We start from the raw sequence: 18,050 nt of genomic DNA, 5'->3' as shown, positions 1-18,050 counted from the left end.
TTTGAAACAAATAGTGACTGTTTATGAAATAAATTAAAACATGGACATTAAACATTGATTTGACTTTAATTTTTTTTATTATGCATGAAAAAAAGTGTGGACTAAAATGAAGAACATGCAGAGAGATGATATGAAACTATAGCACAGCTAAAATCAGTTTCCTGCGACAATGATCGATCAAATATTAGATGGAGCGACTGACCAATCAGGATTGAAGGAGCACATTTCATCCTGAAGCTGCTCACTATTTTTAGCCCACTGATTTTTTCCTGTTTGCAGATTCTCATCCGAGCACAAAGTGCACTAAACTCAGGCCCCCACATGATTCCCAGTATAGCATGTGACGTGTTTGCACAAAGTCACTTTTTAACTCACTAAACAAAGTTTTGGTTAAAAATAACATCTGACTGTACCTGTCTGCATTGATTGTCCTTGAGTGTTGATGTCATTGAAGATAAACTCACACAGATATTTAATGTCATTATCCTAAATGAAACCAGATATCTTCATTATACCAATAACCAACAATGGGTTAATGAACAAGATAATAGTCCAGATAACAAATACAATATCTTTGACAAAATGTATTTAGTCAGTCAGTGCCTGCTTGTATAATGAATGATGAACTTTAGAATATATAGTTTGCACAGACAACAGACCTTTTTAAAAGACACTTTGTATATAACATAAAACATAAAAATCATTACATTTGTTTTTAAGAACGAGGGCAAAGATTATTTTTTATTGGACATAATTTCATTCAAAAGAAATCAGAGATAAAACACAGACTATGTGGAGGGTGAGGGTAAGATGAGACAGCATTTTCTTCAGTTGTCCTGTATTTGAGCTGAAATAAAACAGAGTATTACTGTAATACTATATAGGAGAAAGTGATTTAGAAGGAAAACGCTGACACCTGCTGGACGTTACATGACATATTTACCCTGGCAAGCATTTACAGCTTTACAAATTATATTTTGGTGCTTTGCGATTAAAATAATGATTCAGAGATTTTGAATTAGCTATGCATTTATCTGCTCTGTCTCACTTTGCAGACTATTTGTGACAAAAAGTCTAAGACACTAATGAAAATATAGATTGCCCTTTTTCCATTAAACAAAATAATATAGCATTGCTCTTTTTTTAGCTTTACCATGTTCTGCTCCAGTTCCTGTGTGGTATTAATATTAGAACAGAAAGATGTAACAGAAAGGCGTAACATCTACATTAAGAAGGTTCAACTGACCTTTAATGTAGGCCATCTTAATTTTCATTACCAGCTAAAATCTCTTTAGAGCCCATCTTATTATTTTAAGCATTAGGGGATTTATCAGTATGCATTATGCAAAGATACATTACCAGTAAATTTTAAAGATACATTACCAGTAAATTTCCATAAAAGTACATTTTTTAAGCCAAATTTTTTCGCCCTGCAAATAAACAGAATGTTAGTTTTATTTGACTTTTATTTTAGTTATTTTGACAGTAAATTCAATGTAAATATGATTGCTTTGGTTTGCAAACCTCTGAAGTTACAGGTTGAAAAAGGTGAGTGTTTTTGTAAGTGAGGTGGGCATGGCAGCTTTATTCCAATGGGTGCACATACACCACAAAGCATCATGTCATAAGCATGCACACACACATGCACATGCTCGTGCACACACAAACACACTTTACTTAGCTATCTAAATGGGGACATTTCATAGAAATAATGGTTGTTATACTGTACAAACTGTGTACACTAATCCTACCCATCACAGAAAATGTTGTGCATTTTACATTTTCAAAAAACATCACTTAGTTTGATTTATAAGCTGTTTTCCTCATGGGGACCAAAAAATATCCCCACAAGGACAAGGATTTCGGATATTGCCATCTTTGTGGGGTGGGACATTTTGTCCCCATAATGTCGACAGGGTACAGGGTATACCTGAACCACACACAAACACACACATTTTTTTTCACTATATTAGTGAGGACATTGGATATACTTCCATTGATTTTATATCAGCTTTATTATATTTTCTTTGGCCTAACCCAAACCCTACCCCTAAACCTACCCATCACAGAAACACGTGCAAAACACTAGATTTAAACAAAAACATGGCCGATTCATAAGCCTTTTAACAAGTGAGGACCAGTAAAATGTCCCTTTTGGCCCTCAAAAGTATAGCCACAAACACACACACACACACGCTGTCAAAAATGTCGACTTTTTTACTTTTACGTCACAATTTCGACTTTTCAACTCATAAATATAACTCAGTACGCCATAATTCCGCAATTATGATTTACAAAAGAATGATTGTGTTTCGTATGTGACGGAAACGAGCCTCCATACCATAGATAACACGGCAATAACCATGAATTTATTTACTACAATGACTCAGATCACTCGACGCCAACACAATGACAACACATGGGAAATAAACCCTTGACCCCGCCCCTCTTCCATGTCTTTATCCCTCTCAGCCAATCCACTTCCCCAACACATGCTTTCTCTCAACCAATCAGCGTCGCCGTTACACGCGCATCCTTTCCAACAGACCCAAAGAAGCTTAAACAGAGTTAAGATGGCGGCATGTGGATGAGGAGGTTGTATATTTCAGCTCTTCGGTTGCTTTTGGCGAAGAAAACACATTCTCAAACCTAACCCGTAAAGAAAAGAAAAAAAAATCCCCCCATAAATTAATTTACCCGGGACCGTGTCCATGACGTCCATTCACTTCGTGGTTCACCCGTTACCCGGGACCGAAGACCAGCTAAATGACAGGTATTTATAAGAAAGAAGCGGTTTACAATCAGTATTTACCCCTGAATGAGGTGAAAGGGTTTTCAAAAAGTGTTAATAAAATATATAGAGTATTTTAGGTCTGTCGCAAACGCTCAAGGTTGGGCATTTGGGTCTAAAAATAACGAGGCCCGGCTGACTGGAGACACAATGCGGGTTGGGGGATGGGGAGGTGAAAAGAGAGGGAACTGCGATAAATTCACACTTTTACACCCCAAATAAAGACTTTTATTTCAAATGTACGCTTTATTTATTAGGTTTAACTTAAGTTTTTTATGATACGCCGAATGAATGTGAACAGAATTGGCGAATAAAATCCTCTCAGGTTAGCCGGTTAGCCCTTAGCACTCCGCGAGCTCATCTGTTTAATTAATTTATCCTCAATAAATTTGTTGGAAATTATATCACAATCACTGTTTTGACGGTTACCCGTATGGATTGTGTCATATCTAGGGTTGGATTGGTGAACAGTTCGTTATGACAGTTGCCTATAAACGCGAAGACACGATGTTTTCTGCTAAAGATTGTCTCTAGATAAAGAATTGCAATGTTTTGTGTTACGTTTTCATAGATCTTGAGCGGAGTTTATTTCGTTGTCATGACTCGTGACATGTAAAAACCCCATTCCGAAAGCTTTAGTTGTAACGTCACTGATAGATACTGTTTGTTTTACACTTGAAATCATATAAAGGAACTAATTTTAGTCAACTTGACTAGTCCGAATTATTCCATGCAGTTGGTCATGGAGGTGATTGCTATGGCTGATGACAGCTGCATGAGGAACCCATGTGTAGAGCTGATGGCCAGTGTAACACTGAAGGCATCTTTGGACAAAATGGGTGTTGGGATTCTGGTGTTTAATGATGTTTCAAAGCTGTGTGTTGGGGTCTCCCACTGCAAGTCTCCAAGCATTCCACTTTAATATACTACTACCCCACCAAAGATCCCTTAAAATGCTTATTTTGTTCTCAGTTTTGGCAATGTATAGCCTAATTGGCAGTCTCCTATCAGGCATACCATTAAAGAAAGGGTTATATAGCTAAATGATTATACAAAGTTTTAAATATAATTTTGCCTTTTGACACTATATTAAAACCATGAGACTTTACACAGATATATTTGTATGTTCATTATGAATATTTTATATTTAATTTGTGTAGTAACATTACAACTAGTAATTACTTTAATGAGCTCATTGTTTGTTTCCTTTAATTCAGGATGTTAGCTAACTGCATGATTTGTAATATCTTTGAACTGTACATTTCTGAAATATGGACATCACTTGGACACAATCACCTCTGATATAACAGATCACTTTAAATCAGTGTTTCCCAACCACTGTGTGTGCCATGACAATTTGTCAGGTGAGCTGTAGAAAATGATCAAATTCCTAAAAATAAATAAACTGTCAGTCAAACTTTATAACTCCACCCGCCTCTATTGTGAATAAAGATGCGGCTATTCCAGTGACAGACAATATATAGCCTGTCTGTCAGTCCCTGGTCAAAAACCTTGTGACTCCATTTGAGCTTGATTTTCATAAAATGTTAGGCTAATGACACGTTCAAGTGTCTAACCATAGCTATATAAAGCCACAATACCAACTTCAACGGTTTACACCCGACAGCGACATTGAATTAGTTGTTTTATCATCACCAACAACATCATATAACTACCTGTATGACCTTATTGTGTTCCTACCTAACTTAAGCTCAAGTTTCACATTAAATGTGAGAACTACTTATAATATAATATCTAGTTTTAATATGCCATTTGAAGCAGTGCATGTTTGTGGAATTTTGTCATTTTTATATAGTGGTGTGCGTTGGGAAACACTCCTCTAAATTGCAATGTATAGGTTACTCTGGCATGTATTTTCTGTAAAGCTGCTTTGAAAAATGTATTGTCAACAGCGATATACAAATAAATTTAAATTGAATTATAGCTAATATTATCCCTAAGACAGTAATGTTTTACTACACAACTGCACTGTAAAATAAGTGTAAATGAATAAATATTTTATAAGTATAAAAAAAATGTAACAGTAAAATGACACTACTTGTCTTAATTTCCTAAATAGTTACACAATTATTTTCATCTTTGTTTTGGGCTGTGTATAATGTTTAATATTAAAATTATATGCGTTGCTGACTGTGGCTTTTGAGTAATTGAGTATACTAATTAATTTGGGGTGCTGTTTTTTTTTTTTTACATATATGGTAATTGGTGTCATTTTTAGGCAATTGATAGTCATGATATTAAAGAATAGTAAGCATTTTTTTTGTTAGTGCATGGAAATGTCACATTTAGAATTTAAAATGTTGTGAACACTGTTTCATGCTGACTTTGTGCAACAAATAGTAATCATTTTCAACAAAGGGAAAACATGCATTGCATCAAGACTAAATCCAATTGAGCCATTTTGTTAGTAAACTTAGCACTCTACTACATATTATCATCTTGCATTTCTCGTTACTTTGTGTAGTTTGTGGTGTTCTTTACTATCTGTGATCCCCCAGACCGGATGTAAACTTGCACTAGTCATTAACGTTTCAGCTTGTATGCGGACACTTTCATCCTTCATTCTTCACTGATATGTCCTGCAATAATGAGCTGTGACGTGAAGGCTTTTCTGCTGCACAGCACTGACAGGAAACGAGGGACCTTTCTGCACACGTGTCCCCTTCAAGCTAGATTCAGCATGATCTCTGTAGCTGCTGCGCAAGGATATTCTGTTGCAGTATGTGTATTAGTCTATGTAGCTGATGTTGGGCTTTTAGTCTGTATCAGAAAGTAGTAAGGGGGTATGGTGATGTTGCAAAGCTTGCAAGCCAGAGGCTGTGTATGCATGTGTTACTGTTGCTTTGGCAATATTATATGTAAAACGATCATGCCAATAAAGTGCTTTAAGCCCCATTTTCCCCCTTATAGCATTTCCCCCTTATAGCATAATTCAGGGCTCCAGACTAACATTTTAGAGCAGTAGCATTGGTGGCACTAAGTTCCACAGATGGTGGTGCCATCTTTGTTTAATCATAAAGGCAATGTAATGCAAAAGGAGCACTCTTTTAGCCTGGGAAAACCCAGACAACTTCTGGCAAATTTAGATTTGCTCTGAAAGTTAGTCTGGCAAAGAGCTCATTCAAGCTCATTTCCAATCCACCGAAATCGCGGCACCAATCAGAAACGTTGGGGTGGGCTTTAGCCGATGACGACAGCGCTGGGATTTTGAAGCAGATTTTGTAGCCTACATTACAAAGACGGATGCCGCCGTCGAACATCACTCGTTCGAATCAGCTATCGCGTCTGTTTTAAGCGATTTGAACGTTTCCTTTTAGTTAAAAACCGAGCAAAGAACAACACTCGGAGATGTTTCTCCGCCACTCTGCATACGTCATCTCCTTCATCGCTCTGATTGGGTTTAGGTCTATCCGCGACGTCCGTTGGTGACGCCCCTCTGGAAATGATTTGTCTATGACGCTTTGCCAGACCATAGCTCGGTTACAACTAAGAATGGTCTGTTTTTAACCAGGCTAGCACTCTTTACTTGTTTACTGTGCAATTCAGTAACAATTTGAAGAAAAGTATTTTTTTTAGACCCCCCCCCCCCCCCCCCCCCCCCAAATTTAGAAAATGGCTAATAAGTCACTATGTGCTCCTCTACCACCATCTGCTAGTTATAGTGGTTATTTCATGTCTTAAAAAAAAAAGTTTGTTTGCCACTAAGTTTGAGTTTTCCTACATCTTTAAACTTAGTTTTACAAATCATCACTATAAAAATAACATTAAAATTGGATAATATTTAGAGCTTTGAGGTGCTGGAACAAGTGAAGCACTTTAAAGCCCTTACAAATGCTTGAATTTCACTCTTGAAAGGTTGTATGAACCCTAAGATGAAATGTAAAAAAAAAAAAAAAACATTAGACTGTTTCTGCCACAATACCATGCTTACAGTTAGCATTGCTACATGAAATCCATGGTGAATGTTGGTGATTTGTGAACTGAAAAGCCTTCTATAACTTATTTTTTCATGGCACAATGCTCACGGTTTCAATGTCAGTGCTGTTTGATATGATATCTGTGGTTTATTACAGAATTCTGAGCCGAATTTGAATGCTTCCCACTAGGGCTGGGCAAAAAAATCGATTTTTCGATTAATCGTTTTTTAAATGTGGTCGATTCAAAATCGATTCTCAACGGCCATGAATCGATTTTTTCCATATTCAGGGCTCGCGGTGCTGCGTCTTCTCTCTCTGCACAAGGCAAGCGTCAAGCGCTGCAGGCGTCGATACACACCAGAGACTATTTATATACACACTCGTGTTTAGGAGTCGGGATTCACTTGCACAATCGGGCCAGCATTGCATCGTAACTAACGTTTATCATTTTCACGTCTTTTTTCAAGCAATTTTAAACTATCCTGTGCTCGCGCACTCGTGCATGTTTTTCATTGCGTGCACATACAGTAAAGCCTAAATCCACCTCACAACAAACAGCTCGCCAGAAACAGAAGTTCTTTTTCGTGGATTATATCGCTTTAACAATTAAAAACACGAAAAATTATGTCAAAACTCTGGTCTTGGTTAGTAACTTTGTAAAGACAGTCGGTTATGTCTTAAATAAGCATAAAACGCGTGTGACAGACAGTATAATGAAACAGTAATGGATCCGTGCACTAGTTCTTAAAGTGAACGCAGCCATATGTGTCTGTCATTCATTTTGTTGTCAAAACAACATAATATATCATTAATTGTAAGGAATCAGAATTAATAGCCTATGTATTTAATTCAGTCAGGACTAAAAGACTATCCAGTGTTATTTTACATTGGATTACTTTATTCAGTTTCTGTAGTATTTCTGACCTACCCAAAAACTTTTCTTTTTATGTCTTTTTATTTGTCTTTTTAGGCCTATTCTATTGTATTTATTTGTGCTACTTTTTTCAATTTAATTCTCTTAATAAAAATGGTCTAAAAAATGATAACTGATATTTAGACTGATATTTGTATTACATCCAGGGTTCCAGACTGCGACCATTTTTTGAGAATGTGCGAGTTAAAATGTTATGTGGTCGCATTTGTGCGAGTGGACGCTTGAGCAACAGAACGCCGTTGTATCAGCTGCTGCAGTCCATGTAGCCTACTCGTTCATTTTGAATATAAATTACGCCGTAACTTATGTTCAAAATAAACGAGTAGGCTACATCATGAATCCATTTTCCAAACCGTGTTTTTGACTTATTCTGAATCACTACGGTACGCCTATAATAAGTGTTTATATTCGGACTATTTTATCCCGGGGTCGTCTCGGCTGCGGAGTAGCCCAGTGCCTGCGTGACTCGCCATAGACATTAACGGGGAGAAGTTCCGTCTACAATGTTCTTCCGCAAGACACGTGCAGTTTATTTATTGACGAACGTAGAAGTCACGCGCATCGCACACTGATGGTGAAACGAGCCAATTACGAATTCACGAATTAAGGCATATAAAAATGATAAAAATGGTCTTACGAAACACAGAGCCCCTTCCTCCTACGTCTTTTCAGCGGTTATATTTTCCTCTTTCGAGCGATTACTCTCATGATCGCTCGACAGAGGAAAAGGAAATTATTATAAAATGCAGAAGGTAAGGAGTGTGAGATTTCTGCTTTTTGTTACAACTATAAACTTTGATAACGAAAAATCTGTATCAGTTTATTATAATACTCTAATCTTTTAAAATGTAATGCATATATTTGAATGTTTAATGATTTTTAAAAGATAGAAAGATGATAATAGATAGATAGATAGATAGAATATGATTAATTCAGATGTAAAATGCTTAAAATTACAGATTAAAATTACTGTCCAAAATCCATGAAAATCCTGAAATTTGGCAATGACAATTAATATATTACAGGTATTTCTGCTGCAACCCAGAAAGCCTTTGCTAGCCTTGGTCCATTAAAACCACTATTCATCAGCATGCATTAGGGGTGTAACGGTACACAAAAATCACGGTTCGGTACGTACCTCGGTTTTAAAGTCACGGTTCGGTACGTTTTCGATACAGCAAAAAGTAAGAAATGCCAGAGAAATTTCCTATTTGTTAAAAGAAAAAATATTTCCTACATCTTGAAACTTTCAGGTTTATAAATGGGGGTCATCTTTGAAGGATGAACAAATAATGTTTTGGTCATCACATTAAAAATAACATTTAAATATATGAAGAGTTTAGATGCAAAAGCCATTTGAAATTTTCTTAGAATGATCATTTTTATCAAGCTTGTATATTTAAGTTCAGTAATTTCACTTAAATGGCAATGAAGATTGCCTATTAATTGTCATTTGAGTGAAATTACTGAACTTAAATGTACAAGCTTCATAAAAATGATCATTCTAATTTCTAGAAGAAAATTTCAAATGGCACTTATAGAGGCTTTTGCATCTGAACTCTTCATATAGGCTATTTATTTATATAATATTTGAGTTTTGAAGTGCTGGGAAAAGATGTGTGAAGTACTTGAAAGCAGTTCACTATTCCAGCCAAACTGGTTACAGTTAGTGTTACTATATTAAATCCATGGTGAATGTTGCTGATCTGTGGACGTAAAGTATTACTAGTTCATTCACGGCACAATATTTCTCCTGGTGTCCACGTCAGCGCTGTTTGATCTAATAGAGATCTACGGTTAATAACGGAGAAATTTGAATGCTTCTCACTAGATCTCGCAGCGATGTTATTACTTCAGTGGCGAACTCAAATGTTTTCTTCACTGGATCTCTTAGCGCTGTGTTGTAACGGTTGTAACAGTGTCGCTTGATCGAGATCGGCTCCCGCTGCACAGATGTTGCTGCTCTGCTCCGAACTGATAAACGATCCGTGAAGCACAATAGCGCAGTTTCGTTCCGGTTTCATTACGCTTGCCATTTGATGTTGTGCAACGTTGTGATCGCGCCAGCGCGAATTTTGTCGGCAGGAAAAATGGTCCAAGGAATCGTTCGGTTTGTATGCGCACCGAACCGGAAGCCTCGAACCGAAACGGTTCAATACGAATACATGTACCGTTACACCCCTAGCATGCATTGATTAATCCCATGGCATGTAGCAAAAAAAAAAAAAAAGGTGCGACCAAATCATATGCTGGTGCGACCAACTGAGAAAGTTGGTAGCACCAGTGCAACCAGTGGAAAAGTTAGTCTGGAGCCCTAACATCAATATTCATTATAGTCGAATCAAGAATCGAATCAGGAATCGAAATCGAATCGAGAATCAAAATCGAATCGAACTGTGAGCTTGTGAATCGAAATTGAATCGAATTTGAACATCTGAATCGATACCCAGCCCTACTTCCCACTAGATCTCGCTGTGATGCTATTAATTCTACAGCAAATTGACTGTGTAGTAACAGTGCTAGAGATCGGCCCACGAGTACCTGTTCCGAGCTCGAGTTGCGCTGTCTAGTATTGCTCCAAACTGATAAACGGTCCACGAAGCGCAGCTCAAATGAGTAGCGCGGTTTCATTTGACTTTCGTTTGGTTTGATGTTTCGTAACATAAAAGGCAGCTCTTATCGGTTGGGCAACGTGGTAGTGGCACCAGTGCAACCTCTAACAAAATTTAGTCTCACCGGCAGGAAAAAAGGTTGCAAAATGCAACCGTCTGGAACCCTGTAATACTGTTTTTTTTTTTTTTTTTTTTTGAGATTTTTTTTTTCAGGACTAGCCTACTCTTGTTTTCATATTGAATTGATTTACAGAGGCCAAACATACAGCGGGATATGCTCAGTGGTTTGTAATGATAGTATTGAAATTAGATGATCTGAAGACCTCACTGATTAGTTTTAGATGATTGTATGTAATAATTTTGACTGTGCAATTAAGAAAACAACCATTAAGCTTTTTTTCATCATTTTAAAACATATTATGTCTAAGTTCAATGGATGTTGTAAATGGGTTCAGTAGTGTCTCCATCACTTATCATTGTTTAGATGATGCTGTAGGCATGTTGCTGTACCGATGTGCTGAGTATGCCAAGCAAGACGTTCGCTCTGTTCCAAAACCTAGTGAACTGCCTTGCGGTCTACTGCCTACTAAGGTAGCGTTCTCCAAACTGAAATGAAACCTCAAGGGATTTGTTTGGAGTGTTGCATACATAGGCAGCATCCCTCTGTCATATATATATATATGGTGCTCTTCACAGAAAGTGTATGTGGTCCTCCTATGGTGCCTTAAAATGCTGCCTATTTAGTCAGCTCACTAGGTTTTTGTTATGTAGCATTACAATTTTACAGCTGGTTTGATACGCTTTTTGTCCAAGAGCTTGGAGGGCTAAAGTTGGCCAATATCTGAGAAAAATCTTTTTTCCTCAGCCAATTTGGACCGGGCTGCGAATCTGCTCTTTCTTCATATGTCTCTGTCTGCTGCGCATCTGCATTTACTCATATGAAAGCTGCAGCACAACATGCGGCCTTCCAAGTATGTTATCTGTCCACACTGTGCACTTATACCGAAGGTTTCCTTGCTGAAATTGTTTGCATTTTGTTTTTGTGTGCTTGTTTGGATTGAGCCTAAAGATCTCTTTATTTTCATACAGAGTCATTAATGAAATCGCATGCATTAATGAAATCGTTTTTTGATGGAGAGAAGATTTCTAGTGGAGCCTTTCATTTACTTTTTTCCCCTTTCACTATTGCAGCTTGAACCACTTATTGTCTTAATTTTATTATTACCTGAGTTTTATATTTGTTGTATCCTTATAAACTTCAGATTGGGCCCTCTTTCTCTTTTAAGGCATGATTATTTATAAAGGATGTATTGGCTGCTTGTATTTGTAGAAATATGCTGTTTTTAATCCTGTTGAGCTTTAAGGGAGCGTCTTAAAGTGTTAAATAATGCGTAATTTGCTGATAAATTAAGATCATATTATGTGAAAACATTACAAATATTTAGGCTACATGTTCATTACAAATTATGAGACAAGCTATGACTTAGGAGTCATTTGGTTTTTTTAACCTTAAACTAGGCCTCCCGTTTTATTTGAATCTCCCGTTTTATTTGAATCTCCAGTTTTCTGATGTATTCACTCAGTGAACTATCCAGTTTTTTAAAATTGTTTTTCCAAATGTATTATGATTGTATATTAAACATTATAGTGCAGAATGATGGTTTCCCAGGGCCTGAATTTTGTTTTGGAAAATGGGGGGGAAATCCCCCCCTTAGACGATTCTCATGGGGGGGATTTTTTTTGTTTGAGGGGGAGGAAGGGGGGGCATTTTTTCCAAACAAAATTATTACATTTATCTTGCCTAAATGTTTGCGCTCATTGCATTTTTACAATGGGGTAATATTGTTGTTAAGAATTTACACATCACAAGCAAGAAAGTTTTTCAATGGGTCTAACACTAGTATTCATATACAGAAACTGAAAGTAATCAAATGGAAAATAACACTGGGTAGTATTTTAGTCCTGAATAAATTAAATACATAGGCTATTAATCCTGATTCCTTTAACTTAAAGCTATCTTTTGTTGCTTTGACAACAAAATTAATGACAGACACATATGGCTGCCGTCACTTTAAGAGCTAGTGCACGGATCCTGTGTTCATTATACTGGTATGCGTTTTAAACTTAGCCCTATTAAAGACAAAACCGACTATGTTTAGAGTATAGCCTACTCACAAAGACCGTAATTGACAATTTTGCGTGTTAAAGCAATATAATCCGCAAAAAATAGTTACTGGCCAGCTGTTTTTGAGGCGGATTTTCTATGAATGTGCGCATAGAAAATAATCTCTCAGAGAGCGCGCGAGCACTGATTAGTTTAAAATCGCTTGAATGTTTAAACTGGTAAGACTTAAAAAGACTTCAGTCACGATGCAGTGATGCACTGCTGGCCCGATTGTGCAAGTGAATATTCCGTCCCGACTCCAAAACGCAAGTGTGTAACTTATTAACGCCGCAGCGCTTGATGCCTGCCTTGCACAACACATTATGAGAGAAGAGATAGAAGACGCGCGCCACCACTGAACACTCACGCTGTTTGTGAAATTGCGTCTGGCAGATAGTTGTTAAAAGAATGATTTGATTTTATAATCTGTGTGGATTACGATTGCGGGAATTTCCCGCATTATAAATGGGAGACCTGCGGGAATGATTAGAATTATGCGCAATACCCGTGCCGAAATTCGAGCCCTGGTTTCCCTTTTTTAACATAATTTCCTCAATTGTAAAGTGAAGGGTAAAATAACCTACAAGGCCACTTAATTCCTCTGACCGTAGCCATAATCTCTTTCTCAGTTTGTCTTCCATCTCCTATGGTTTTCTATTCAACCATAATATTCAATCCTCCAAAGGTTTTGGCCAGTTTCAGTTCAGACGTTTTGGCTGTTGTTCATTTGGGGTGAAACATTATTATTTTAGGCATTTACTGTGGACATTGAGTCTTTAATCGCATGCCTTTGTGTCTTACAGGCTCCGTGAAGTGTCGGAAAAGCTCAATAAATACAACTGTAACAGGTATGTTTTACCAAGTATTTACATTTTAAGCCCAGTGGTTTTAGAATTCTTTCCACATCAATGAAGTATTGAGTTTTGTAAAAACACTTGGCTAACGTTTCTCTGTCCACACGGCAGTCATCCACACCTTATTCCGTTGGAGCAGGCCAAACTTAAGCAGTGTGTGGTTGGACCAAATCATGCTGGATTTCTCCTTGAGGTATTATTTATATCATAGATTGCTTTAGGAATTTACTCCAAATATGAATATTATACCATATGCTTGTACTCGTGTTGCTCCAAATCAGTCGGCTTGTTTTTGCTCCTTTTCCCCATAAAACTTAAGTCCACACTAACCATGTTTGTCAAGCTTTACTGCTTTTTTACTGCTCCTGTACTGCTTTTTTTGCTTTGTTCCATTGAAGAAAAATTTGAATGTTTGAATGAAATGAGGGTGAATAAATAATGACTGTTTGTCTCTGATTAACACAGAGCAATGTGGAAAATAATATACTTTTTTGTTTCAGGATGGACGTATCTGCAGGATCAGCTTTGCTGTCCAGCCTGACCGACTGGAGCTCGGCAAGCCTGATGGCAATGATGGGTGAGAAATTAATACCTGTCAGACACATGGAAAATGCATGTTTGAGCTGGCATGCAAAATAACTAAATTAGATCTGTCCCTTCTGGTTATGATTGCTCTGGATTTATTTTGACCTATTAAGTTTGTTTTAAGTATGCTAACTTTTTAACCCACCTCATATGTTTAGATCAAAGGTTGTGTTGTAGGCTTTGGTTTGAAGACAAGTTTATTTTTTATTATTGTGTTAGTGTAGCATGAATGCACTTAAATATAAACACTATATATGATGCAGTTATTATCCCAGACATGTAGCCTTTTATAGTTGCATGGCGAAAATGCTTTTGTATTATATTGTATAATATTCTTATTAATGACAGGGTGTGAAATTTAGGCTTTGATGGTTTAGATGGAAGTAACTCAGTAAATCTGAATCTACAGGCTTCAGAACATTATTATAGAGGTTTGGCTACCTTTTTGTTGTCTGGTTTTATCAGCAATGTTTTTATTTTTTATTATTGAAATATAGAAAAACAAATACACATGCTTGCTTATAAATGATTTATATTTTGCTGGTACAGACTTTAAAGAGCTCATTTCATATGATTATTATTATTATATATATTTTTTAATTAAGAGATCTATGAAAATGTATTGTAACTAAAAAAATTCAAAACTTCAAAGTCTGAAAAGAGCATTTAAACACCTAAGTGAAAAACTAAGCAGCAAAACAGCTTGTTACGAATATTATGCTTGAACTAAGCAGGTGGGCTAGTGTTTCTCTTCGTGTTGTTTTTGTGATTGAAGCTATGTTGCACCAGTGCAAATCCCCTTTTGTGAACTGCAAACAATCCACAGTGTTTGTATATGACCTAAATATTTAGCGGGCATGATGGCACATGATTTAGGGGAAATTTTTAGCAGTTCCCTGCCAGCCTTTCCTACAGCTCTTGCCTGAGGAATGAGCTGCAGTCAGTTCTGATTCCCAAGGGTGTAGTCATGTTAGTCGCCCCACAGTACAAAAGGGCCGATTGGCCCGTAGGCCTGGGGTCTCCAGGCTCTGTGATGGTCCCACTTGTGGCACTATAGGTTTGTAACTGATCTCCCATCTTTTGTTTCCAGTTCAAAGTTGAGCAGTGTCTCAGGGGCAGGAAGGAGCTCCAGGCCAGGCAGGACTAGTGATCCGCCCTGGTTCCTGTCTGGTTCTGACACACTGGGCAGACTGGCAGGCAACACCCTTGGGTAAGTTGTGGCAGGGCTATCAGAAATGCAGCCATCAGGTAATGTTGGCAGCCTCACATGCGGTTGTGCCTTTGGTTATAAGAAATCTGTTTTAAAGATGATTTTACTGTGTTTTGTTTGCATGCAGTAAAAGTCCCCTCCTGAAAATATTTACACTACAAGCCCATTTCCAGAAATGTTTGGTTTTTATATGCGAGACTCTAAATTAAACTGCTAGTAGAGCTGGGCAATATAGCTCAATTGTAATAAAAATAATAAAATTCAATCTGATATTTTTAAACTTTTTTTACTATATATTTTATAATTTACATATACCTGTTTGTAATGAAACAAAATGGAGAACTTTTTTCTTAGTAGTCATTACAAATTAAATTGAAAATGTTTCATTTTAAATTGTAGTAAAATGTGCAAATGAACAAGTAAAAATATTTAATCATTTTCATTTATGAACTAATATAAAATGCATAGTTATAAACTATTTATATTATATAATTACTTTTTTTATATATATATATATATATAGTATAATATTGTTATAGCAACATGTTGTTTTGCTAAAACATTTAAATATGAAAAATTAACATTTGAGTCCCCATGCAAATTAATTTTAAAACTGATGCACAGAATTAAACTTGCACTTTATCACTTTTTTTTTTCTTTACAATGAAGTTTTAATCAGACACTAAAACCTCAGTCCTAATGCTCTCATATTCACGAGACAAGGAATGTAAAACTAGTCCTTCAACATGGTCCTTTGGAGTTCAATATCACTCGGAGAGTATCTTGTTGGCCGTATACTGATCCTGATTGTTGGTGTGCCTGACAGGAGCCGCTGGAGTTCAGGAGTAAATGGTGGCAGCAGTGGCGGCGGGGGCAGTGGCGGCGGAGGCTCAGGAGGAGGCAGCGGGAGCGGAGGGGGGGGTGGAGGAGGTGCTGGAGGAGGCGGATCTTCAGGCCGGTCCTCCACAGCAGCCCGAGACTCACGCAGACAGACCCGCGTGATCCGCACTGGCAGAGATCGAGGCTCCGGCCTGCTGGGCAGTCAGCCACAGCCGGTAATACCAGCCTCTGTCATCCCAGAGGAGCTCATCTCTCAGGTAAACTCTTGCTTCAGGAGGCCTGGTCATTATTTCTGACTACTTAAGCTGGATGTGCTTACCATGGGTCTATTTAGTAACTTAAATGTAATTTGTACATAAATCCCTAAAACCTTTTTTTTTTTTTTTTTTTACACTCAACAGCCATTCATTTTCAACTGAGAAACATTAGACCGTGTAAAAAGTTGAAATAATTTTAGTAAAACAACCAGGGCTGCAACCAAATATTATTATTCTACTTAATTGGATAATAAAGCCTTTTTATTGCCCGTGTTTTATTGGAAAATAATTTAACACATGTAAATGCTTGTTAAACATTGTGTGTAAAGGTTTGAAATATAAATACTACAATATACGGTAAGTTTCATTTAGCTTTTCACATTAATAAAATCTTAGAGAAGCATAAATTATAAAAATATAATATTTATTTCAAACCTTCACACAGTTTAGCATGCATTTATATTTAATGTTTTACACACACACTGGGAAATTTCGTAATCGATTGCCTCTTCTCTAACCAGGCCCAAGTGGTTCTTCAGGGAAAGTCCAGAAGTGTCATTATTCGAGAGCTGCAGCGCACAAACCTTGATGTGAACTTGGCTGTAAACAACCTGCTGAGCAGAGATGATGAGGATGGAGATGATGGAGATGACACGGCCAGCGAGTCCTACTTACCTGGAGGTAAACAGGCACCGGATATGAGTCAGTTACGACTGTGACATTTTCACCTCTAACAAACAACAATACATTTGAGATTGACAATACCTTTCATACTTCTACAGAAGACTTGATGTCCCTTCTAGACGCGGATATTCACTCCGCCCACCCTAGCGTGATCATTGATGCAGACGCCATGTTCTCTGAGGATATCAGCTACTTTGGCTACCCCTCTTTCCGACGCTCTTCCTTGTCTCGTCTCGGCTCCTCACGAGGTAAAGGCCAAAACAGTCATGCTTGCATACACTCAGTGTTATGACATCATTCAGCAAGATTTGTGCAACTGATCGTGCCACAACCACTTTGTTCTTTGTTAACGTTGTAGTTTAATATAAATTTACTACTTGCAACACATTCATGCAGATATGAAACCTAAGGAAGGTGCTATTGATTTTTTTTTTTTACTTGATTGAATTAAACAAAATTATCCAAGCGAAAACAGCTTCATATTATGAGACACTTAAATTCAAAACAAAACACTTAAAACAGTAGAAATCATTATAAAACTGATATTGCAGACTCTAATTTCTGATTGGCATCAGCTAAATTCTATTGTGACGTGTCAAGTTGCATTGCTGAAACTGTAAATTACTGAACTTAATAACACCGCTTAAGTTTAGGGCATGTCCCACTCTATTTTACAGTCAAATCATGTGCAAAAAAAAACAAAAAACAGACTGGATATAACTTAACCAAATTATGTAAAAATTTTTTTTCATAAACCAGCATCCATGGCAATCAAATACCTTGCTGCATGTTTGTGTTCTGTGTGAGTGTCTGTGCTTTGAGAGAGTGTCCAATTGTCCTGCATGGTCATAGTCGTCGTTTCCCCTAATGAGCCCTCTGCGAAAGGCCCTGCAGTGCAGACAGTCACCAATAAGACCCTGCAGTTTATACCCATACATCTCAGCAAATGCTGGACACCCGTCAGCAAGATTTTTCCGCTGCTAATGCAACCCAGCAGCTGACAAAGCCAGTTATTATTCAGTATAGTGTCTATATGTTGCCCAATCATTTTTAAAATAGGGACCATCACCTAAATGGTCATGGATCCTTTTCACCAGCGGTGTCATTTACGGCACAATGGTCAGTTGTTTCTGGTGGTTGGTGTCACAGAAGTACAGCAGAATTAATTTTTATTACATATA

The 18,050-nt window shown here is 37.3% G+C and overlaps 1 protein-coding gene across 7 annotated transcripts in view; it reads left to right on the top strand.

The window, feature by feature from the left end:
- Positions 1 to 2,542: 2,542 nt before the first annotated feature.
- The window catches only part of ubr5 (ubiquitin protein ligase E3 component n-recognin 5), a 66,197-nt gene continuing 50,689 nt past the window's right edge, over positions 2,543 to 18,050 (top strand). For 6 of the 7 annotated variants that reach the window (XM_056259417.1, XM_056259415.1, XM_056259419.1 and 3 more), the window contains exons 1-8: positions 2,543 to 2,773; positions 13,243 to 13,287; positions 13,405 to 13,486; positions 13,794 to 13,870; positions 14,969 to 15,088; positions 15,915 to 16,185; positions 16,707 to 16,866; positions 16,968 to 17,117. In XM_056259417.1, coding sequence (XP_056115392.1) covers positions 2,712 to 2,773; positions 13,243 to 13,287; positions 13,405 to 13,486; positions 13,794 to 13,870; positions 14,969 to 15,088; positions 15,915 to 16,185; positions 16,707 to 16,866; positions 16,968 to 17,117 — 967 coding nt within the window. In that variant the 5' untranslated portion in view covers positions 2,543 to 2,711. The remainder of the gene's footprint in view (positions 2,774 to 13,242; positions 13,288 to 13,404; positions 13,487 to 13,793; positions 13,871 to 14,968; positions 15,089 to 15,914; positions 16,186 to 16,706; positions 16,867 to 16,967; positions 17,118 to 18,050) is intronic. The other variant, XM_056259420.1, reaches the window with a different exon arrangement.

Source organism: Rhinichthys klamathensis, unplaced genomic scaffold (assembly GCF_029890125.1).
Source record: "Rhinichthys klamathensis goyatoka isolate OS25496 unplaced genomic scaffold, OSU_Roscu_1.1 h1tg000168l_1, whole genome shotgun sequence".
Taxonomy (NCBI): Eukaryota; Metazoa; Chordata; class Actinopteri; order Cypriniformes; family Leuciscidae; genus Rhinichthys; species Rhinichthys klamathensis.
Note: the sequence above shows the minus strand (reverse complement) of the source record. Positions and strands in the feature narration are given on the sequence as shown.